Below are 25,358 nucleotides of genomic sequence, written 5' to 3' on the forward strand. Positions count from 1 at the left end.
GGCTGGAAATAATACTGATGCGCAAAGTCCCCTTTAATAGGCGGGCAGGGAGGATTGTTGCTGGGCCCAGCCACAGCACATGCAGGATGAGCTTCCAAGCACTGCAGCTGGGGGCTTGCTGATGCCCTACGGTGATGGACAGACACAGAAGGGGTCACAGGCAACAAAGCTGCACCGGCCGCCCTGGAGCCAAGGGATGCTACGATGACACCGTCACTGCCGTCAGAGCTCCGTTCCGGGTGTAGTAGAACTTGCTGAACGCCTCTTCAAGTAAACAGGTAAGTCTGCTCTGGTCAGCCTGGGGGGAACAAGCCACAGTGAGGGGTGGGCCCAGGCTGTGCGAAGCCAAGAGCTTGCTTAAAACCTGCCAGGGTACGGGGCCGGGTACACGTGCTGCTTCTACCTCCCCAGGTAGACAAGGATCATTAAGATTGAGAAAGGAATGCAGAGCTACACCCCTGCTTGGGGCTCAAGGCTGCTCACCTCACTGATGAATCCAAGCTGGACCAATTCAGCTGCCAGTTCCTGGATATTATCATCTGCAACACAGGGAAGCATGTAAATCCCAGGTGCAGGCTGCACTGCTGACTCCAGTGCAGAGAACAGGAGGAGAGGCACTTACTGGGCTGCAGGTCACAACTCAAGTGTCGATTCAACTTGTCTTCCAGTTTCAGCAGCAGTGTTAACTGCAGAGCAGAGAAGTTCTCATCAGAGCGTGCAGTTTTACAGGCTGCCACACCACAGGCAGCAGCCAGCACACCAGGAACATTCCCCCACTGGGACAGGAATCACCCTCTCCCCTGCCCCCGCAGAGTTCCACTGGAGTCTAAGAGGAAATAACACATCCAGATCCATTCCCAACCCTTGCCAGCAGCACAACCACGTGGAAAGAGTGCCCTAGGGCTGTATCTGGAGGACAAGCCTTAAATGTTAGCTAAGTGGCAGGCCATCATCCATAGGCATGGCCTGTAGATGTCCCTGATCACTGCAGGACTAGGTGACCTTTAAAGGACCCTTCCAACCCAAGCTGGGGCTTTGTGCCCCAAGGGCTGCAGCTCTGGCAGCAGCAGGCCACGCCAGGCCCCAGCAGCGCATCAACACGGCAGTGCCACGTGCTCAGCATCCCCCCCCCATCCCACACACACACACACAGAGCACACTCAGCCAGAAGGTGGGGCCGTACATGGTGCTTCACCCCCTCCTCTACTGACTCAATGTTGCACTGCATCAGCACCACCTGAAAGAGAAGCAGAGACAGCCCGTGACCCACTGCTGCTCGGAGAGCAGCCGCATGGAGAGGAATGGAGGTGCCCTGTCTCACCTTGCGGGTTTCCACCTCCGCTGGCTCCGGAGTTGGGGTTTTCACTGATGGTGGAGCAATGGGAGACTTCACCACCACCTGCTGGGGCTGCTGGGGTCGCGGCATTCCAAAAGCTGTGAGTGGGTAGATACCATTCCTACAACAAAGAATCGGGATCTGACGTTCTGCCTCTCCTAAAAAAAATCGCTCCAGTCTCACACACAGCTAAAGTTGTACTTAAAAAAAACCACACACACCAAATAAAGACACCAACAAACGAACTCTCTTACCTTACGTCCTCCAGGAACTTGTCCAGCTCCAGTGCTGGAGACTGGGAGAAGCTGGAGGGAAAGAAGTATTGCAGTGAGAAGTCATTAACAGAACCATCCACTCAAGTCTCTTTGGATGCAGTTTTCAATCCCCCTCTCCTAGATTACAGCCACGTAAGCAGGCAGGGTAAGTACAAAGCGAGACGTACTCTGCTCTTCCTACACCAGAAGCAACAACCCACAGAAGCTAAGGGCAAGGCAACATTTTAATGATGGCAGAAACAGGCAGCACTTCCCTTTTGGGAGCCATCCAGCGCTAACAATTATTTGGAAGTTGCTTCCCCAAATTGTTCTGGCCAGATTTTACTAAGGATTGCTGCAGCTACAGTGTGCCCATTTCCCTCCCCTCAGCCTGGGGTGCAAGGCGCATCCCAGCTGCGCGGAATCTGTTTGTGCAAGTTCTTCTCCCTCTGAGCAGACAGCAGCAAGAGATCCTCCAGCTTCCCCCAGTGCCCAGAGCCCTCTGAGCACCCCGAGGGGTACTCACATCATTTTGACTCCTTCCCTATCCACGTGGTTGATCTCTGCCAACACTGCACTCATGTCGAGGTTTTTGGTCATTTCTTCTAAAGCGTTTTCAGGAATCATATCTATATATATTAAAAAAAAAAAAAAAAGAGAGAGAGACCTGAACAACTGCATTTCTTTTTCACGCTAAGAGCAGCAAGAAAAGACCCAGGGAGTTGCAGTGATAGCTCAGCAAAGCTTTGCAGAACACAACGTGGCACCCCGGGACTCCGTACTCACGCTGATGCCCAACGATGCAGTGAGCAGCGAGCAGCTTTAGCGACGGCACCTCGAACAATGCCTGGTGAAAAAGGAGCTCCCGGGCAGTAGGACGTTTGCCTGGGTCCTGTTCTAGACACTTCTGAATGAACTCCTACAAGACAAAGGCGGCATGAGACCACACGCGAGGCCCACAGGTCCACGTGGGCGCTGAGCCCACCGCACTCACCCTCTGCAAGGGGTCCTCCAGCAGCTGGATGGCACTGTTAATGGCCTCCTGGGGCACGTAAGATGACTCTCCATTGCCCTGTATTTCCAGCACTGCCATCTGCAAGCACAAAGCAGCACGTTGGACTTCGCTAAGAAGTGATTAAGACCACTGCTGGCAAGTATGAGATCGTAACAACCAAGTTGGTTGGTGTTGTTTAAGGTCACGGTTTGGGGAGGCAGAGAGAATAACTGCTTCATTATGATAGCTTGGTTCTAGCAGCTTGACAGATTGCCAAGAAGTCCTTAAAACTATGCCAGCACCTCCTTAGACAGTCAGTCTCTCTATTTTGAATTTCATGGTCCATTGGCCTGTAGTTCTGCTTGACAATTCTCATCCTCTAATGAAGCAGTAAGTGGATCGCTGCCAGAACCTGGCAGTGCCCTCCTGGTTGCATCAATAGCTCTGTTTTACAAGCAGAAAAGCAAGCACACAATGCCACCCAGAACTCACTCCAGCCAACACATCCACAAGTTCCCAGTCAGGAAAAGCTGGCAGAAGATTCCAGAGAACGTCTGAAGATCCAGCTCAAGTTCACCTTCCTAAAAGTCATCTGTTTTCACAGTTCTCTTCCTGCTTCACTAATGGGATGTGCAGCATAGGTTTGTGCATTGGCTCTGACAGTTCTCCCTGGGTAACTCATCCTGACTCCCATTTTTAGGGCCTACTGACAGCAAGGCCAGAGGATTCTACGATTCTGTGAACCACCAAGCTGCTAAGAACAGAGACGTCAGACTCACGCTTGACAGCAATCAGAACCTGCATCAGGTGGGGACAGGCTGGGGCCAATTATGGGGTGTTGCTCTCCTCAAGATATTAGAGGAAGAACAAGGCAAAGTGCATTTGGTTCAGAGAATAAAAAGCACCCGTTACTAAACTAACACACTCATAACCACAGCAACTCCATACAGCCACGTCCTTCCTACTTGAATTTATTCTCTCTGTCCCATCATCAAAGCATTCCCCACTCACCTCCAGGGCACACATCCCAAAGGAATAAATATCCACAGCAGTGGTAACATTGGCAACTTCTGTAACACAGAAACAATGCTGTTATCAGTCTCTCCCTGCACCCAGCTGCAGGACAACCCTTGTACCAGGCTATGACAGCCTGCAGCCTTCTCTCCCTCCTGTGCGATCAGAAGGCAAAGGAGTTGGAGCAATTAAACAGGTAAATAACACAGAAACTGATAATGGGACATCTCTCGTGAGACTGCAGATGAAAACAAGATGCACAACAGCCTGGGAGCCTTAGGGAGACAGGACAACCAAGGCCACACCGTACCTCCGTATTCCGGGGCAAAGAAATGCAGGTTCTTCTGCTCCTCCCGACACGTCTTCACGTGGTTGTTTATTGTGTCTGGTGCCACTGGAAGAAAGCAACGAATGCTTAGGATACAGGAAATCTTAGCCCATCCCCAGGTAAGTCCTAAGGAATGCCCTGCTGAAGTGCAAGCCCTGAAAGTACCTCACTTAAATCAGACTCCTAGCATTTGTCACCCAGCTGCAAGAGAAGCCCCATGAACAGGAGGGTCACTGCAGTTACAGTCACTACCTCAGGGCTCCAGGAAAAGAACAGGTTTCCAAGGCAACTTTTCCTAGCTGAGCTTTCCATGTGTCAGCAGGACAGCAGTGCCAAGGTTCCTCGAGAGGAAAGTAATGCAGAGCTGCTGGATGAGACCTGACCACCCTGACAGCACCGGTCTCCAGCAGCCAGCCCTCACATGGCCTCGAGTACAAAGCACTCAGAGGTGAAGGGAGGGATTAACTCCCAGCCACGAGAAAGGCAAGCAGAACACAAGAATGGACCCTCATTCTTGTTTATGGCTTACCCTGCTTTACAGATACCAACAGGTCCCCTCAGCTTCACGACATTAAGAAAAGTGAGCTAAATTCTTGGTCTTCCTTTTAAGACCTGCTTTGCATTTTCATAGCAACACTGGCTACTCTAGATGAGCTCTGGCCAGGGCTGTGGAACCCAGAAGAGCCTCTTCTTCATTTGGGAATTCCCAAATGATGAGCTCTGGGCTTCTGTATGTTATACTACTGAACTACCTGCCCCTGCAATTAGCCCAGTCCTCTAATTGCAGTCAGAAACACCACATTGGTGTAGAGGCACAGCCAGCTGAGTGCTGTGAAAGCCTGGAGTGAAGAAGGAAGTTTTCCACCAAGTCAGACTGCCCAATGCCAGTGAGATTCTGGGATTCCCCTGAGGCTCAGGCTGTAACCAAGTCACAGCATCTCAGTGGCCCCTAACGTGCTCTCAGTATAGAAGAGCTCTCAATTCATCTCAGTTCTCACACAACCTACTGTGAGGAACCTGTTCCAGCAGGGGGTTGGACTTGATCCCCAGAGATCCCCTCCAACCCCAACGATTCTGTGACAGTGATGCAGGAACTCAGCACACAGAATCATTTAGGTGACCTCAAGGGTTGTCTCCAGCCAAGCCCAACCATCAGCCAGACCCACTGAGTCCTAATACACAGCCTAAACCTCAGCAATCCCAGTTCCCTTCCATCAAGCACTGGACCTACGTCCTCAGACAGGAAATTTGGTGCATTACTACCCCAAGCAACGCTTCCCTGCCAAAAGTGGAGCAGCATCAGCCAAGCATAAAGCAGTTTTCCAAACCATCTTCAGATTAGCTTCATTTTCCCATTTGTCTTGCGTGGTTGGAAAGGGCCGGTTCACTATCCAGCCATCCCACCCCTTGCTCCTAGGCCATACGTAAGAGGAAGAGGCAGGGATTGATCACCAAAAAAAGGCATTAACAACAGAAAACTTAGCCAGTGACATAATGTGGGTGCTCTCATATGAGAAAAGCAAATCTCTATGGCATCCTAGCCCAACCTGTATCAATAATCACTCAAGCTGGAAGAGACCAAGATCCTCAAGCCCAACCATCCACTGAACACTACAAGCCCACCACTAAACCATGTGCTTAGCACCACAATACAAGTATTGCTAGGAACCATGGTTCCACAGCTCAATACAGTAAAGTTTGGGGAACAAAAGGTAGTGGCTGTCTGTTAATACAGCTTGTGACAGTATTTTAGAAGCTGGGGCAACAAGCTCTGGGTTTCAGTTAGTCTAGTCATTATTGCACATCCAGCACCTTGGTTTATAAGCAACTCAGCATGGAGGTAGGCTTGAGAAGAGCTTCACCTATATAAAAGCCACAGAAGATAAGAATACGGACTTTAAGATACCTCTGACACAAGCACCTCTGAATGATTTCCACATCATTTCTACCTGCCATCTACTGCCATATACAGTGATGACTTAATTAAGTGAAGAATCAGATGCGTGATGGCTAGGGAAAAATCACAATAAGGGAGCCAAACAATGAAGGTCAAAAACGAAAGCCAGATCACGACACCGAGCATGCCTTTCTCAGCCACAAAGAAGGGGAAGGCAGCAAAGGACAGACTGTGAGACACAGCACCACACACAACTGATCGGTGTGGCAGGGAATCGCTGAAGCAGAAAATTGATTTTAGAGAAGGATTCAGCCAGATACGGCGTCCATGAAGAGCTGGTGATGAGAGGAGACATCAAGCGCAGTAGAAAGTAGAACAAGCAACTTGTCTTTGGCAAGCTGAGATCAATCTGACAAGAAAAATGGAATAATACGCATTACTGCAGGGACACACAGAGCTTGCTGGACTTCTCAGACCCTCAAGGATAAGCTAGTGCAAAGAGCTCACCCTCTTTGCAGACAGCCCATCAGAAAGCCAGCCATTAGCAGTGCCAGCCAAGAACTCACTTGGTGGTATTACTGCCCAGCTGTCACCCATGTCAAGCTGTAGCAGACACCCAGTCTCACAGTGACCTGCCTTTTTAAGCAGAGGACATTTTCTTCTGGCCACAGATCTAGTTCACACCCACTTTTCCTGCATTCGCCACTTCCTTCTTGCATCTAGGAAAGAATCTGCTCAGCTGCCCTTCCTTTCCCTTTAAAAAAATACAGGGGTTGGAGGAGGAACTGAACCACACAGCTGTCAGCTGCACATGTCTAAGTGTCCTCTGAAGCAGGAATGTTATTCCACTACTCTAGTGAAGTGCTCGAGTACACGGCACTCCAGATTTCAGCAGGCTTAGAAAGCAAAGGAAAACAAGATGTTATCCAGAAGGGCCAACAACCAACCCTTCAGATCAGGCACAGGCTTGCTAAGCAGCCTAGTGACAGAGGATACGACCTTACCTTTGTCACGCTGCATCAGCATCACGGGGACTCTAAGTCTTCAACTGAACACAAGAGCACCTGCTTGCAACTATAAAGGGATGGCAAGAGGGCCAGGATGGGAATCGGAACACGTTACCTTCTCCTTCACTGCAGCCAAAAGGCACCAGGCTGCACAAAGCTGCACTTCACCTTTCACTTCCCTGCTACGCTAAGGTGACAAATGCAATTTTATTAGGGAGGGCACAACCCAGAGCAGATGGGAACAATGGCATCCCGTGACCTGCTGGTAGCAGTCCTCTTCAAACAGCCCAGGATACCCTTGGCCTTCCTTACTGCAAGAGTGCCATCGCTGGCTCACGTAGATGTGAGGTCACACAAATGAACAACAGTAAGGGAAAAATGATCGTGCCATGGCAGATTTCCTGCACACAGCACAGTTAAACAGAAAATACCACCCACCTCTTGAGTAAAAAGCACTCAGGGTTTGAAACGGTCATGCCTGACTACATCTAGTTCATGGAGGTAGAAAGTGGGTGTTGGCAGAATAGGAAACGCAGAACATAGGCACAGCAGCTGATAAGGAAGGTCTGAAAGATGAATACTTGACCCGGGCTCTGAAGCAGGTACTTAAAAGCTTATTAGCACTTTAACTGAAGAAGTGCGTGGACCTTTCTAAAATACTATTTTCCACGTGCCTTCAAAGGGCTCCAAAATGAAGCTACGTGCAACTGCTGTACCCATACTAAAATGGGTCAGAGACCTGAGCGACTATAAAATATAAAAGCCTATTTGGCAGGCCTTCCCTTCGCACCACTGCTGACTGGTGGTTGATAGGCTCCCAACCATTCAGCAGAAACGAGTCCTAACTACTGAGAACGACCCCGATGGCAAAAATAATGCTTACTTTGAATTTAAGTACAGATATCTATTTAATGGGGTTATAAAATTCTGCACTCAAATCCTTTTCTGGCCTCTACCGCCCAACACCCTCCTCATACGCCCAGGTTTCTCCAAGAAACAGAGCTCTCTCTGGGGAAAGCAACAGGGAACCTCATGTCACAACCAGGGACTCGTTTGGGTGGCAGATCTCTGGCCACTAGGAGCAGGCATCTCCCTGAAACATTCGTCTTAAAAACAAAGCAGCTACGGAGTTGAAACTACAAGCAAGCGGTTGGATATCCAAGCACAAAGCAAAGGCTAGTCCAGGTTGGGTGCTCAGCCAAGTCTAGCAGAGCAGTAGCAGGAAACAGCCTAACGTTGGTGGCAAGTTCAGCTCAGAAGAATGCATCCCGTTGGCTTGACATGCAGGAGCCAGCATGCACTAGGGTCCATCGACTAGCAGCTAAGAACAAGGAGAGGAAGAGAACTAACAACCAGGAGACTTCACAAAGGGCAGTGCTCCCTCTCTGTAAGGCTCTGGGTGAGAGGAACCGTTTCCATCCCAGCGCAGAACACACGGTCTCAAAGTAGGAGGCATCGAAGCCAAACAGTTTGACACGTCAGCCTTATAGCAAGGGAACACCGTATAAATCAAGTGTAACGTGTGTGCGCGCACGTGTCGTACAAATATATATATATACATATATACACACATATATATAAATATATATATACACACACACACAAGTCATGTACGTTACAGATAGAGTGGCAGTCACATCACAGGAGCGGAGAAGTTGGCTCACCATTAGCAAATATCCTATGAAAGACTGTTGGCAACAGAGCAGCCCGTGAGCGGGGAAGTAAAACAAGATAGAAGTCAATGAGTTGATGAAACAGCAAGCACTTCACATTGATACAGACAGCTGGGTCAGAGTCATCGCACAACACAGACAGGACCGAGAATCTGGCCTGGCCTCCAGCCACCTTTTGAAAATAAGCGTAAATGTTGGTGTTTGTAATTGAGGATCAGGCTGGGCAAGGGAGGCAAGATGCTTCTGTCAAGTAGGAAATCACAGCGAAGGCAAAGAAGCTCTCTCCTGTCCCTGTTCACCTGTTACTGGTTCTTATACTCCCAGTGATAAGAAACGTGGCTCAGCACCATGAACACGAGCAAAAAGCAGCATCAGGCATCTTGCCCAAACACGTGGTTGGCTGTTCCCTGGCTCTCAATGCTTCTGGCCTGTTGCAGTGAGGCACCCTGCAACGTGCTCCCTTCACAGGTCCAGTGGCTGGGCAGTAAAGGTTTGCACAGATGCACTACGGTCCTTCACATGGATCCCATGGGAGAGGGCAGAGAAAGCAACATGTCTCACAAGGAGGATTTTCGTCTCCAGAAAGCACTCCTGGCTCCACAACACCAGGGCAAGGTCTTCCCCATCCCCACCACAAGCTCTCAAAGACACACTGCTCACTTGAGGCTTTCCCCTTACTCTGCTGACCTTGCACTTCAGGCTGCTGAAAGAAAGAAGCCTGTAAACAAACGGACCATCAATGGCTTTTGCATTAAGCAGGATGAGACATCCTCTCTCTCCAACTCTCTTTATTCCACAGATGACTCCCAGCACGTAAAGATTTCAGCCTTATCTCCAAAACTCAACGTGCCTTACTCCTAAGATCAATCTTTTTTTCTCTTTACAAGATACAGATGGCTCTGGAAAAAAAAAGAAAAAAGGCTAATCCAGAACCACCCAGCGTCCTACCAGTAACAGATGCTTCTGCAATCTGATGTAGCAGCAGGGAGTGACAGGAGGGCTGCTCCAGCACCTAGAGAAGTGCTACAGGAACGAGAACCACACGTTTGCAATGCAACAACTTGCTGCCACCACTCTTCTAGTACCTCAACACCTAGCAGAGGGATGAGTATTTAGTGGGATCCACCTAGCAGCCGCCCTGCCCCAGATTTCTGCCCACAACCAGCAGTATTTCCCCTTGTTTAAAGCAGGGGGAAGGAGAGCTTTCAGGAGCATAGTCCTGAATGGTGCTGGGGACAGAGACAGCACTGAAGAGCAGATCATTGTGCACTGAATCACTGTTCCCTTTAAATCCATGAGGATTACTGCCCCACTTCTTATAAATACACATGGAATTCTTCAGCTACCAGCCAGCTCTGAGAAGTAATTACATGAAGCAATAAAGGCAGGCCTAATGTTGTCAGCGATCCCACAGCAACACTCTCCATGGTCTGAAGGTGGAAACAGCCTGCCTGGTTACTGCACAGTCAGCAGTGACTGAGAATCACAAGTATCTGATGACACAGTTCTGACTTTTGAAGCTTGGTGTGCACTACAGGAATTGGAATACATCCTGCAACGCTGGCAACTTCAACTCCAGCCTATGGAGTATGCATAGTTTAAGAAAGGATCGAATCTCCTACATAAACCACTTCACTTCTGCCCACAGAATGAATAGGGCAGTCTACAGCTGTGGTGTTATACCAGCTGGGGCTGGGACAGAGTTGATTTTCTTCATAGTAACTGACAGGGTTCTATGCCTGGGATTTGAGGCCGTAACAGAACTGACAGCACACCAATGTTTTAGCTGTTACTGAAAAGCACTAACATAGAGGCAAGGCCTTTTCTCCTTCCCCATCAGTGAGTGGGATGGGGTACCTCAGAAGCTGAGGTGGGCACGGTGAGAACAGCTGATCCCAGCTGACCAAAGGGACATTTCACACCGTATGACATCATGCTGAGCAATAAAAGCTGAGACAAGGAAGGTGAGCACAGGGGCACTCAGAGCTATGGCATTTGCCTTCCCCAGCAGCTGTTCCGTGTGCCAAAGCCCTGCTTTCCTGCAAATGGCTGAGCATCTGCCTGCTGGTAAGTAGCAAATCACAGAATCATTTGAGTTGGAAAGGACCTTCAAAGGCCACCTGGTCCAAGTCCCCTGCACTGAGCAGGGACACCCACAGCTCCACCAGGTGCTCAGAGCCCCGTCCAGCCTGACCTTAGGTGCCTGCAGGGACATCCACCACCTCTCTGGGCAACCTGTGCCAGCGCTTCACTACCCTTATTATAGAAAACTTTCTCCTTATACCCAGACTACTACTAGTCCAGTAGTGAATGAATTCACTATTTTTACTTCCTCAGGAGTAACAAGGAGTCTTGCTGAGGATACAGCTACTACAGCACACAGACACCCCCCTGCTCCTTGAAAGAGGCACCTCAGTCCAATTGCCTCTGTTTCTTCCATGGTGCTACCATGAACTAAAGCTCTGAGAAATTGAGAAAGTAGGCAAATGTGTCGCTGAGGCTTTCACCATGTCACAGTTGCTGAGGCAACTGTGTGTGACCTGCTCTTGAAGAACCACCTTTCTAGACAGCCTCTGAGTGGCACTGCTGACAGTCAGAGTGCTCCTGAGAACAGCATGCTTGGTGATCTGCACAACTATCCTCTGCTAAAGCCTCAGCTCCAGACACCAATTTAAAGTGGTTTGCTTTTATGAACAAAGCATTGGCTACCAGTCAAAAAGATTCTAGCTGTACAATGTTTTCCAACTCAAGCAGAAAGAGAAGAATCTCTTACATGCTCCTTGAGTAGAACCTGCAGCAGACTTCCCCTAGGAGGCCTGAATCTAATGCCAGCCAGCCAGCTGTCTTTGCCAGCAGACAGGTATGAGATATGCACAACTCTTGGAAACTCCTTCTAACCAGACAACTTCAGAAAAAGATGATAAAGGGAACCCCATGATGAGATCAGTCTGCATGAAGAGTGAGATGTCACCAAGTTTACAGGCAGACAGCTGAGTGTTTTTCCTGTCCTGGCCCACCCTCCCTGGGTGCAAGTACACATCAGAGAACAGAGACCCCAACTCTGTAACAAAGAGACAACGTAAGAGCTCTCTGATGGAAAGAAAAAGCTACAGAGGTCTGCAGTTTATGAAGAGAGTACTTTTAGACGACAGGTAAAGCACCACATTCCTTCCTGTACGCTGCCTGCATCAAACCAAGAATTCACACAGACAAAAGCCTATAGGATGGCAAGTGCCCACTCCTCAGAGTTAAGAACACTCGCAGCAGCCAGACAACAGATTGCTGTCACTTGGAAGGGTATGTCAAGGTACCAGAGAATGCATCTGAACTGCAAGCATTTTTGGAGACACAAGAATAGCAACAAATGGAAAAAAATAAAATAAAAATGAGTAAGCAAGGATGCGCTGCACCACGAGCAAAACCACATCTTATGTCTGAAATAAAGCACTCTGGCACAAGCAGATGCCTGAACAGGGCATGTCTTTGCCAAACAGGCACAATGCAAGCTAGCATCTTGAAGTCCAAGCTAAAGCAAGTGATGCTGGGTGAGGATGCCAGGACTAGTGGCTTACTGGAGCCAGAGCCTGAACTTTGATACACTGGTTGGTACAAGAAGTTCTCAGTGGACACAGCTCTCCAGACAGCTCTCAACACTTCACAACACTGGCAGGCAAGCTCCGTGTATTAACAAGAAAAAAAATGGCAGAGCTGATGAATCCATTGGAACATCTTTTCTAAGATCAGTCCCTGAGATCGAAAACTGAAGGGGGGGCTGACAGGGAAAACTACTCAGCATCAGCCCTTCCTGTGCCTAATGGTGGAGTAGCTAAGGGTGAATTCTGCTGCCCATCCCTGGCCCAAATGATGCAGAGGTGGAGGAACGTGTACACACATGCCTATCATGCCAGATGGACTTGAAAGGATTAGATGCCCTGTTCTGATGGAGCAGTTTGCCTCATAGGCAAGGGGCCACCTCCAAAAAACCTTACCTGACCCAATTTTGATCAATCCGTTGTGCTGAATGAAGATGGTGTCACAGGTCAGGTTGCCATGGATGATTGGAGGATCACAGGAGTGGAGGTAGCTAGATATTCAGAATAGAACAGTGGTCAGGAGACAGTCCCAGGTTGAGGCAAGAATCCCTCCCCTCATCCCTTCCCCGAGATACACCAGAAGAAAACAGGACCACAAAGGGTACATGCCAAGGAGTTAGGATAGCAGGGAGCTACAATTCTGTGATGGTGCATCAGCATTTAGGCTAGGATAGAATAAAAACCTCCAAAACTGGGGGCAGAGGGGAGGGAAAGAAAGCCTCTTCTGGACAGTTCTTACAAAATCCAGGATACCAAATCTGCATGATCCACCTGATTACTGGTAGGCGAGTGCTAAAAGGGTTAAAGTTTTATACCAAAAGATCAAAGTCTTATTCTGTCCTTCTTCACGGGGCATCACAATTGTGCCCAGTGCTGTACAAACATGATCAGTCATGTTTCCCACCATGCACAGATAGAACTTTTCAGTACTGGGGCTCCACGTACAGTTGAGGTTGATTTTATATTTCACTCAGCACAAATAAAGACTGCCAGCTCCCAAAAGTTTATTAAAACACCAGATACTCCTTAGCAGCTATACTTAGCTACATGGCAACAGAATTTTCTCTATGGAGGGGGAGTTTTGCTCTGACATCGGCGTTATCATTTTCTTCAAGGCTGTTTTTAGACACACACCAAATCTGGCTCACGTAGGGAAGATTCTTTAAGACAAAAACAAACCTTCTCCACATTCTATTCAACCAGATTGCATCAGGGTGGCTGCAGATCAGCATCACCAAGATGTGTACAGATTCATATATACTCCTAACAATATCACACTGCAGTAACTATAAATACATCGCATGGTGTAGAGCTGCAGGATGCCAAGTTTAAGAAACTTTTCCACACTTCATTCATATAGAATTTAATTTCTTTAAGACTTCTTTGCATCATCTTCTTGACAATGGTTAGAGACAGGTTAAGAAGCTGGATACTTGGGAAAGCTCCCTGATGCCTAGCTCACAAACTCACCATCCTATCAGTCACAACTGTTGGGATCCAAAACCTACTCTGCCCCCTTTTCTTTATCATAGAAGCTCTAGTATTATTTAACTGACCAGGCTGGATGGGGCCCTGGGCAGCCTGATCTAGTGGGTAGCAACCCTGCCCACAGCAGGGCTTGGAACTGGCTTTAAGGGCCACTGCAACCCAAGCCATTCTGTGATACTATGAACCACACAGACTCTGGGATGTCTCTGATCCCCCTCTGCTGTAGGAAGTGCAGCTGACCGTCTGCAGACTATGACTGGGATAAGAATCAGGCTGGCTGACTGAAAGTGCTCTCCTGCCTCCATTCAGTGAAGCTTACTTACATTTAACCGCGCGTATATTTACAGCTTTTACTATCCTAGCACAAGAAATGCTACAGTTAAACAGATGGCTAGACCTTGAGATCAGTAACTCACATACCTGAGAGCAGAAAGGATCTGGGTACACCATCGCTTCCAGGCCTACAGACAGGAGCAAGAAGGGTAGAAGTCATTCAGGGAAGAGGAACTAATCCATACTTCTGTGATTCAGAGCCCATTCACATGGAAGATTATACCCTCCTTTCAGTGATAGCTTCTAACCAATAAAGGTGTGTAGGAAGTAAGAACTTTAAGGATCAGTACCCTCACAGTCTGTTTAGTTTCTGCACACTCATATGCCTTCCCACCCAACTCCTCTTTTGTACAGACCCCTTCCCTCTTTCCTGCATGCACACGTGGAAATAGGACAAGCTGTCACACCAATCACACAAAGCTGCAGAAGTGCAAGGAAACAGAGCAAGCAGCATAGAAAAGACATCCAGAATACCTGCAACTAAACTAGCTTCCAGTAACAAAAAAGAATTTCAGCCATGTGTTATCACTAGGCTTCCTTCTCATTAGGAACCTTTGCTGAAAGGCCTTTCAGAAGCTGAAGGCACTAAGTGAAAATACGCATAGGGAAAAAACAAGTTACCTTTTCATTCATCGTTTTGTGGTTTTTCTTTGTCTTCTTCAGAAACTGTTTCAAGCTCCCTGAAGACATATACTCAGTGATGAAGATTACCTGTGGGGCAGCATAAGATATTACCCTCTTCTTCACTAATTACCTACCGAATATACAGCAAGAAAACCCAACAGATGGCTTGTTTTACTTACTCTGGCTTTATTCTCCTTCACGTCAGCCCAGTATTTGTGAAACTTTACAATGTTCAGATGTTCCAACTGAATTAAGTTGTCAAACACTGCTTTAACTTTCTCCTGCAAAAAAGACAAAGCCATGTTACATTAGAGACGATGCTGGCCCACACCTGACTTTCTTCTCGGGTCTGGGTCCCCAGAAACAACGCAATACACTTTAAGCTTCTATGCCAAGAACAAACTGCATCTGATTTCATCTTATACTGCCTTACTTGATCACCAAGACTAAACCAACAGTTCTCAGTTCCATTCTCTGCAGAGGTCGGGCTTAAGCTCAATTTGCTACATTGAAGCAGCACAGCACTACAAACCAGAGGAGTTACAGATGCAGCCAACAACCCACATGAACCAATGTCTAAAACTCCACCCTGATGGAAAGCACATCAGCCTGATGCAACGTATGTCAGCTGTACAGGTGATGGAGCACTGAACAGGTTGACAAGAGAGGCAGTTGACTCCTCCTTGGAGATCTTCAGAAGCCACGTGGACACGGTCTTGGGCAATCTGCTGTAGGTATCCCTGCTTGAGCAGTGGGGTGTGACCACATGACCTCCAACCTTCACCATTCCTTCCCACCTTAGCCATTCTGTGATTCTGTGGCGTTGCCCGTATCTTGTTGGGACATGCATCAACGTACCTCCTGAAGTTTAAAGTTCTTCCGCTCAGAAAACTGAACCTCATTCCAAACTACTTCCACACCTTCCTCTGTATCCATAGCCAGGTAGGCACTATCGATCCCCGGTACATTGCGCTGATTCACCTGAATGGGAAGGATGGAGACACAGACAAGTTAGCAGACTAGATCATACAAGTTAGCAGACCAGATCATCGTTCTGCATCCTTTATTTGAAGTATTATGAACTTTGTTGATTATTTTAATTAAATTGGCAATTCATCATCAGCTGGCTTACCTAACTTCCTGCAGATCCGACCCTCTCCTTGAGGTAACAGTCAATACAGAGATCTGGTTTGTATTCCAGACTTGGCTCAAATTACCTCCCTGAAGTTCTGGCCATTTCACAGCTTTTCCTAGTAATACCACATCACTTTCTTTTCCCTCACTATGGATCCTACCAGCAACCACAAGCTGGAAACTCCTCACAGTACACAAAGGCTTCCTCAAAAACCCATTCCTCCTGGCAGCCACTTTTACACAACCTAACTTCCTCACTTCCCACAGCTGATCTTGAGCTCCTAATACAATGCATGATCAGAAGCACCAACACACCAACAGGACACGTGCACATAAGAATTGCGAGCGGAGAAAGGAGTCCATTGAAGTATTAAGCTTGCTTTTGAGCAAACTCTTAAAGTTGATGTTGTACTATAAACATCTCGTTGCATCCTTCATCACTAATTTGACAATTTCTGCAGCCAATCAATATAGGTTGGTTTCTCTGGAGATCTTCCAAGGGAATCAGATAGATATAGCGTTGGGAGACATAGTTTAGTGGGGTTGTTGGTGGTAAGCAGATGGACTAGGTGATCTTGTAGGTCTTTTCCAACCTAGCTAATTCTATGATTCTATGATTCTATGAATCAGAAGAGGCCTAACGACGTTCAGCATTCTCAAGCTACAGATGACATCCAAGAGCAATAAATGACCACAAGAACAGCGCAGTTGGAGCGATACAGATCGCTCCGTAAGCTGAGCCATAGACTGTGATAAAACTAGATGCAATGGCTTGATGCAGATAGGAATGAATGTAGATCATAATTACATAAAGACACCCTGAGCTACAGAAAGTAACTGCTGAAAACAATGACAAGGGAAGCAGCTTAGTATGAATGATCCCATTCCTCTCGTACATCTTGCTTACTGCATAACTGAGCAGTGAAAGGTCTGGCATTACATTCAGATAAATACAAAATCCATTGTATTTATCATAAGAAAGTGACTTTCTCTGTATACACGCACTGATACTGACATCAAAATACATCAGGCCTGTTATGTTTCACTGTCAAATAAAACTTGGGGTCATGGGGCATGAGTTAGTGGGCACGCTGGTGATGAATTCACAGTTGGACTTGACAATCTTGGAGCTCTTTTCCACCTTTAATGATTCTGTGAATGCTGAAAGATTGAAGACTGTAAGGATAATACATTTATCAATTCAATACTTAGTAGGAGAAAACTCTCAGGCATGACAGTAGTATATTTTTTTGTACTATGTGTTCTTAAAGCCTTTGGGCATTCAACTTCAGGAAGTTTAAATAAGACCTCAGTCAACAGAATCTTGCAGCAGCAAGATACTGCCATGGCTCCAACACCAAACGCCCATGCATTCCTCAATATTCTCATCTTTTATTATATTTGCTGCCTACAGAGGGCTTCTGACTACTGGATTAATTACTGAAGCCCTCAAGTAGTGACAACTACTCAAGATCTGCCTCGGTAACGCAGCCAGCGGAACTTACTGTAACTTCTGTTCCGGGCACCTTATCTAAAGCAAATCATTTCTATGACTCATAGGCAACGTTCTAGAGCATCGCCTATGACTCAGGACACCAAACCCATATGACATCACTGAGGGTAATTGTCAATGCAAGCTTAACAAGTTAGAAACAACGAGGCAGTTAAGAACGTTGCAGACAGAGGTAGCTGTAGGAATATGAAGCTCAACTTCTCTACAGACTTAACCAAGCAAGCAGAAATAAAAAGGGCAAGTCCAAGATGGTGTCTTCCATGCCTTGCTCTGAAGGGTAAGGAGTGCGCGGGCACTGACATCGGATGAAGGGGATGGAAGTTCCCTCCCTGCAAGATTTGTCAAGTAACTGAAAACTGTAATTTGTTCAATTTTCAGCGCTCTTTTAATGACCCAAACCAAAGACAAGTGCTTGTGAATGACGCTGGTGAAACAACAAGACTGACTCAAACACAATATCCTGTGTTCTTAACCATGACGCATTATTTTGAAGATCTCACGTTAACTCTCATCGAACAGCTCTTTAATATCATCCACTTCTTCACAACACTGACCACTCATCTCACTAGTCAAAGAAAAAAAAAAAAATCATGGCTAGTAAGACCTCACAGATTTTTGGTTAATTTTGTTTTGAAGAAAGCTACCTTCTCTACCTCAAAGGAGCTCCTATAAGCAGCTATTTTTATCAAGTCCATTCTTAAATTCTTCAAGTCCTATCAGATCTTAAAAAAAAAAAAAAAAAATTAAGTTAGGCTGATATCAGAAGAAAGCAATAACAAATTGCCTTTGGGCACAGGAGGTGTGATGTGCTCCCTACTTTCTCTTAACTACACTGAATCAGCTGTCTATCCTAAGTGACCCAGAGCCCAGGTTCCTTGCCCTACAGGCAAGCAAAGGTGTCCTCCCCACTGTGTTTGTGAATCAAGGAGGTCTCGTGGGAGATGCCAACAGTAGGCAGCTGTCTTGGCCACAGTGGTAGAGTTAAAACATTTTGGTGCAATAAGAAGAATGGTCAGCAGAGTTGTTATCGTTGATTTTACGAGAGCAAACATCAAAGTGCTGGAGGAATGAGTTAGGAGGGTCCCCTGTGAATCTGCCTCTGAGGGCTGAGAGGTCAGCAAGAGCTGGTTACTTCTTGAGAATCACCTTATAAAAGCACAGGAGCAGGCAATCCCACCGTGTCCTGAGTCAAGTATGAGCGGCGTAAGACCAGCTTGGCTGAACAGGGAAAGGCAGAAGCATTTCATGTCTCTTTTGCCTCAGTCTTTAATATTAATGATAGGCCTTGGGTTGCCCAGTCCTGCAACAAGTTGGAGGACCGCGACATGGGGAGCAGCGACTTTCCAATCGTTGACATCAAATTGTAAGGAACCAGTTCTATCAGTTGAGCATTTCTATATAAGTCCATCGGTCCTGAAAGTATTTATCTGAGAGTGCTGAGGGAAGGTAGCAGGTGTTATAGCAGGACTCCTCTCAGGTATCTACCAAAGGTCCTGGGAGGACCCATTGACTGGAAACTAGCCAACAGCACCCCAGTTTACAAGAAGGGCAGAGGAGAAAATCTTGGCAATTACAGACCTGTTAGTTTAACTTTAGTACTTGAGCACCACTGAAAGACACATGAAGGATAATGCAAACATTGTGCACTGCCAATGTGGATCCACAAGAAGAAACTCCTGTCTCATTAATCCTCTCACGCTAAGACCACCTGCCTAGTGGACAAAGGGAAGATGATGGATGTAGTTTCCCCTCCATTTCAGCAAGGCTTTTGATCTCTGTCCTGGAGGTATTCATTTGCACAAACCACCCAGCTGCGAGATGGACAGGTACACTGGGTGAAGAACTGGCTGAACAGGAGGGCTGAAAGGACTGAGGGAACAGGGCTGCCTCTGGATGGCAGCCAGTCACTAGCGGCGTTTCCTAGGGCTCAATCGTGGGAGAAGTTTTGCTCAATATTTTTAAATCAAAGTTCTGTACCAACAGATTTTTTGGACATTCTTGTCCGCAGCAGAATTCAGGACTGTAACCATTAACTTCAAATTTGGAGGGTATAAACTCCAAATCTATGGACAAGGGCTATTTAAAGTATAAAACAAGAACTCCATCAGTGATCAGAAGAACCACAAGAGAGGGAGGAACCCAGACAACCTAATAATGGTGAGTGCAACACTGAACCCAAGGCCTCGTGTGGGCAGAAAGGTGAGCAATGAAGTCATCACCCATCACGAAATCCACCTAAGCAATCCAGTGGGAGAAACACCTTTAGAAATATTATGCAAACCAAGTGGAGACGCTGTGTAAAGGAACACGGGATGGGCAATTTGGGGATGGAAGAAGATTTGGGTGCAGTACTTATGAGACATTTGAGGGAAGCCAGAACCGTAGCCAGAAAGAGGGGTCAGGACAAATCACAAGGCATGTCTTGTGCCTTATTATCACTACCCTCTTTCTTGAATTACTATTTCCCGTGCAAGCGTGCTCCCTTTTCTCTCTATACATGCATGTGCAAGCACAAAGATCTGAACACTGCAAGGCTCTGGTGCTGCCAAAAAGCTACATGGAATGCCTTTTTTTTTTTTCCTCCCCAACAGCTCTTTTAAGAACACTAAGCAAACCCTACGCCTTAGTCATGGACAGCTGGAGTGCAACTAACACTCCTAACCACCAGGAAAGCTGGAAAAGCAGCAGACAGCTGCTCTGGCTGTGCCTGCTCCCCCACTGAGGCAGCATAAAGGCTGAGAGGTGCTGCTGGCTGATGAGGCACTCAGAAAGCTGCCAGCTGTCAGTTACAGTCAATAAGCAAGAACACAATGGCTCTGTAGACAACAGGCCTGAGACAAAGGCTCAGATCCCTCTACTTTCTGCAGTGCCCCTCTTCTCATTCAAGCATAACTCAAAGGTTCACTCCTTCCAGGACATCCTTAAATGGGCCAACAGAAGTGTTAAAGGGCTGCACAGTATGCATGTTCCCTCAATGGTCAAGTAGAACCACAGAAAAAAAACGAATGCCTTGCTATCAGCTGGAAAAAGGATCCGTTGCCAAAGCCATACTAAAAAACTGGCAGCCCTTCTCATACCAGCTTGCTTTAAAGATCTCTGCTACCATTCCTTTCTCCAGTAGCAGAAGGTAAAGCTCAGAGCACCTGAAATGCCACCTTTCTGAGGATGGTACCTCACTGTCCAACATGAATAAATTCAGTACAGTGAGCACAACAGTGATGAGTTGACTAGATGACTTCGCAGGTCTTTTCCAACCTCAACAACACTATGATAGTAAAGACATTGTTGTTGCCTATATTAACTTTCAGCAACAAGATACAATGAAGACGAGCAAGAATCAAGCACTAATCTCGTATCTACCCACAGGAACAACCTATACAGCCTCAAATATTGGTCCTAAGTTTTGCACATGATCTGATATCCTCATGGAATTTCTTCAACCCACCTAATCTGCACACCACAGCAAAGGAAGCTAGGAAGGATTGCACTATTCAGCCAGCTTACCTGACTGCAGAAAATACTAGAAACAGGAAAGCAAGAATCAATCAACACAGCAACCACTGTCTGCACACTTATAAACAGCAGATCTCCCTCAGGGATAAGGCAGAGAAGAAGCTGTGGATCTCAGAAGTCTCAGAAGACTCTCCCCCAGTGTGCACTTACCAAGCTCAACACTAATACCAAGCTGAAAATGCCAACAAATAGACAAGCAAAAAAAAAAAAAAATTCTCCTGCAGCAGAGCACAAGTCCTCCTACAGCTGTATCTGCGACACTTCTTGCTTGGTGTGAGTAGCTTTTGGGGTCAGTGCTGAGTCCAAGCTCCAACATTTCAGGTTTAACAACTACCAGTAGCAGGAGTCTAAAAATGTACCTCCTGTATGTTCCTACCAGCCATCTCTGTAACAAGTTCCTGATTCCAGGAGGCATAGTTCAAACACAGCAGATAATTCTGAAGATATTTGGACAGCCTTGAAAAAGATTATTTATGTGAGCTGAAAGAAAAATGCAGCGTAACACAGGGGCAGCAGAAAATGTGGGTTTTTTTTGTTGTTTTTGTTTTTTGTCAGAAAGATAAAAGGAACCAAGAAAAGCACAAGCTTGGAGAGCCAGGGCCTAGAGAACCCATCAGCCTCTGTCGCTCCCTCCGACGACTCCATTAACCCTTCCATCCCTGGAGGCGCCCAAGGTCAGGCTGGATGGGATCCTGGGCAGCCTGAGCTGGAGGGGGAACCCAGCCTACAGCAGGAGGTTGGGACTGGATGATCAATAAGGTCCCTTCCAATCCAAGCTGTTCTACGACTGCATGCAGTTCTGAGCTCCACAACATAAAAAAATCTGTTAAGGTTCCACAGTGTGCCCACAGGAGGGCAGAGCTGGCAGCAGGGCTGGGAGGAGTGGGGTCAGTCTGAAGGAAAGGAGGCCCAGAGGCAACCATGCTGCTCTCTGCAGGAGGGGAAGCACAGAAGGAGCATAAAAACAGGACCACACCATTCTTCATTAAGTGTTCAGTGAGGAAGATGAGCATTCTCAGTCTGATTAAAATAGCATCTGTAGGATTTCGTGGTGGTGTGAGAAAGTCTTATTTTAAAAGTTTTCTCCGAGCTTTGGTGGTAATTGCACACTTTGTGCTACAGGAGCTCCCTGTCTGCAGGACAGACGGCCATTCATCAGCACAGCCTCGCTCGCTCAACTGCCATGTGATTTCACCATTGTCATAAAACAAAGACAGAATGAATAGCGGGAGATCTGGGAAGGCTTCCAGAGGAGAACAGGCAGCATTCTAACAACTTCCGCCTGACCGCTTGGGTACAAGGCCCCGTTCCGCCGGGACCGCGCCGCCCCCACTGCCCGACGCAGAGCAGGCCCCGGGGACACGGAGCAGCGCCAACCGGAAGCGGCTGGGCAAGGGGCGGGGCCACACACAGCCAATGGGAGCTGCGAACAGCGCTAACAGGAAGCGGCTGGGCAAGGGGCGGGGCAGAACGCAACCAATGGGAGTTCCCGCAGATGATGTAATGCTCCTACTCTACGAGCCATTGGCTAGAGAAGCTGTCACTCCAGGACCGCTCCCGGCGCTGAAGGCCGCGGCCCGCCGGGAGGGGCTCCTTCCACGCGCGAGGGGTTGGAGGAGCCCGAAGAGAGCTTCTCCGAAGGGAGAAACGGCCCCGAGGAAGTTTGAAGAGCGCCGTAGGAAACCAAGCGAACGGAGACATCCCTGAAGGCCTTTTGGTCCACCCGAGCCCATGAGGCGCTTCGAGGCAGCTCCTGCGGCACACGCGCATTGCAGGAGCGTACAGGGATGGGGACCTGCCCGCGTCCCCAAGCCCAGCCCTGTGCTGTAAAGAAATAAACGCGGTTATAACGCTCCAAATCCGCGCCTCAAGCTAAGAAGTGAAGGTTCCGGGAGCCCACATGTTGCGCACAGGCTCTCTCTGGCCACACGAGCTGCCTTCTGTCCATATTGTCACATTACCCTGCTCCTGGCAGCACCCAGAGAGGCCGCTGCTGGGATCACGAACCAGCATTGCATCACGGCGGGAGGGGAGGCCGCAGCATTCCTTCCCCGTGGAGTAACCCCTCTGCCCAGGGGCAGTGAGTAAGAGCTGTCTGCAGGGGCACGCAGACTGGAATAACCAGCACTGGCTGCGCCGTCCCACTGGCAGCCCTCACAGGGACACTGCTGCAGCACAGCGCTGCGCTTGGGCATGCTGGGACGTTCAGAAAGTAAAGGTGTTGTTCTGGAACTTCACACTGGAACATCTACTCCACAGTACACGTCAGTCCGAGCAGGGGGAGGAGGCGTCATACAAGCTTAGATCTAATTAAGCCACATCTACCATGCAACTGCAGCCTGCATCAGACAGAGACACAAGTGCTCAGCATCTCTGCAAGAGAACAGTACCACCCCAACACTGAAGGGCTGAGGATTAGAGGCTTCATTTTTACCACAAATCAACCAACGGTTCCTTTTGTGGCGATCCAACAATCATTCTTTTGTCACTTCAGTATCTGTCAAGTTGAAACAAGGCTCAGTCATCCAACACACAGAGGGGACCTGCAGTCAGACCGACCGGTCACCCTCATTCCCAGGCACGAGGTGTTCCTGCCCATGGCAGGGGTTGGAATGAGATGGTGTTTAAGGTCCCTTCCAATCAAGACCCTCCTGGGATTCTGTGATTCATTCATTCCCAAGCCTCTCTGGTGCACTGAGTCAGCACTGATCATAGGGGAAAAAAAAGAAAAAAGAAAGAAGTACTTCTAACAATAGTTTCAGGTTGTCATAAGGAACGTATTCCAGAGGACAGAATAAGAGTCTTACACGTAAGTCTCGGCTTACAACCCAAATTTTACAGCTGCACCATTGGAGGCACATTCTTAATAGATATTGCTAGGAATTGGCATACATTAACAAAAACAGGACGGCTTTCACATAAGTAAAGGAAAGGAGGTGCAGGGAATCCTTGACCTTATTTCGACCTCCAAATTTACATCAGAACGAGTGACTCTTTCACCACCACCGGAGTTTGCATCGCTCTATGAATGTATCTGTTAACGCAGACATCTCCGTGCTTGTTTTGAGTTGGCTGAGTAAGGCGACATCAGCACCCGCCTTGCAGTGCTGGAGGTATGATTTCCTCAGCCAGACAGCTTGCCCAACCACAGCCGGTTTCACTAAGGCAACACGAAGCAGAACCCAATCTCTGGAGACAGCCCCTCAAGACAATAAGCAGAACGCAGAGAGAAGTGGAAAGAGCTCTGAAAGAGTAAGATCTAATCTACTTGTGCCATCGTACAGGATGGTCCCAATACACGCACTGAGAAGCAAATGCAAATCAGACAAGCCCAGAAGTCTGCACGAACCAACCACGCTCTGTCCTAATTGAAGGCTTCAAAGCAAACCCAAACGTGTAACTCAAAAAGCTGATGAGTCTGCACGACCGGGTGCCTCCCCAGCAGGTCCCACTCCATTCACGCTCCCTGTGTGCACCAAGCACTGCGCAATCAGCGCACTTCGTTAATTCCCTGAGCAGACGAGCTGAGAAACAAGACGCGCGAACAAACGCTGGGAACAGCCCTTCCTCAACGCAGCAGTAAAGCCGGCCTCGATCCCAACCGCTCGGAAGGGCCTCCAGCGCTACGGACGCGCACGGAGGAAAGCAGGCGGACCTGGAAAGCCTGGAAATGCCGCTCCCGCCCCCCGGGCAGCCCCCGGCCCCAGCAGGGACAGCTGCGGGGAGAGCAGCGCCCGGTGCCCGCCCCACCACGCCGCAGAGGCCCAGCCCGGGACGCCGGCACTGACCTCCTCACGCCGCTTCTGCCAGCGGCCGCACGGGGACTCCTCGAGGATCTCGGACTCGTCCTCGCTCTCTTCTTCCTCTTCCTCCTCCTCCGGGGGCGCCGCGGAAGTCACGGGTGCAGATACCGAGGTCATCCCCGGCCCCGACGAGGCGGACTCCGGCTTCGGGTCGGAGCCGCCGCTCGGCGCCTGCTTGGCCTCGCCCTCCGACATGCTGCGTCGCACCACCTGCGGGAGGGACGCGGCGTCAGGCGGCCCTCGCTCAGAGCAGGCCCTCAAAGCAGGCCCAGGGGGCCGGACCGGGCCGCACCCGCCGGCTCCGTCAGCTAAAGCCGCACCCCAAACCAACAGGAGGCACCCGACCCCCGCTGAGCACAGCCCGAGCCAGACAACGCCTCTAACAGCGAGCGCAGACCGCGCTTACCGGGCTCGCCCGGCACCTCCCGGTCCCCGAGCGCGGAGCTGCTCCGCCGACGGACGCCGCCAACCGCCGCGCTGCGTAACGCGCCGTCAGGGGCGGGGCCGCCTGCTCGCCAGCCAATCAGAACACAGATACTTACCCTCACCCTGTGCGGATTGGTCGGTGGGCGGGGCTCGGGGTACGAGGCGCGATAGAGGGCGCCCGCGCACCTGTGAGGCGAGATGGGGTGGGAGCGGGGAGTACAGCGACCAATGAGAGTCCGGGAGCGGGCTGTCGGCATCCGGTGATTGGTCGGCAGCGGGGGCCTGGGGTATATAGGGCGGGGGGGGAAGTGAATGCGGCACGTAGTAGCCCCGTGTTGAAGGGTTGTCGGTTGTGTTTGGTTTTATTTGTGGAGAGTGTTCTCGAATGGGCCTCAGGTGTTTCAAGTGATGCTTCGCTCCCTGCAGCT

General features: G+C 48.7%; 1 protein-coding gene across 1 annotated transcript; it reads right to left on the bottom strand.

Annotated features, from left to right (window-relative positions):
* Window positions 16–25,024, bottom strand: NRBP1 (nuclear receptor binding protein 1). The gene is made up of 18 exons (XM_021391848.1): window positions 24,911–25,024; window positions 24,490–24,714; window positions 15,400–15,522; window positions 14,721–14,822; window positions 14,539–14,628; window positions 14,005–14,045; window positions 12,493–12,587; window positions 3,909–3,992; window positions 3,596–3,654; window positions 2,585–2,683; window positions 2,377–2,509; window positions 2,117–2,219; window positions 1,591–1,641; window positions 1,322–1,457; window positions 1,184–1,237; window positions 623–686; window positions 484–539; window positions 16–298 (listed from the first exon to the last, which is right to left on the bottom strand). Exons 2-18 carry the CDS (start codon window positions 24,697–24,699, stop codon window positions 200–202), a joined length of 1,599 nt encoding a protein of 532 aa, XP_021247523.1. The 5' UTR covers window positions 24,700–24,714; window positions 24,911–25,024; the 3' UTR covers window positions 16–199.

This window comes from Numida meleagris, chromosome 3 (genome assembly GCF_002078875.1).
Source record: "Numida meleagris isolate 19003 breed g44 Domestic line chromosome 3, NumMel1.0, whole genome shotgun sequence".
NCBI classification, from domain to species: Eukaryota; Metazoa; Chordata; class Aves; order Galliformes; family Numididae; genus Numida; species Numida meleagris.

Bases quoted from the DNA above. Each gene is read 5' to 3' on its own strand.
- NRBP1 (XM_021391848.1), bottom strand. From the start codon at position 24,699: ATGTCGGAGGGCGAGGCCAAGCAGGCGCCGAGCGGCGGCTCCGACCCG. The intron at 12,588-14,004 runs GTATGTGAGTTA...CTGAATATCTAG, and splicing joins CAGATCCTTTCTGCTCTCAG to CTACCTCCACTCCTGTGATC. The intron at 299-483 runs GTGAGCAGCCTT...TGTTCCCCCCAG, and splicing joins AGCTTGGATTCATCAGTGAG to GCTGACCAGAGCAGACTTAC.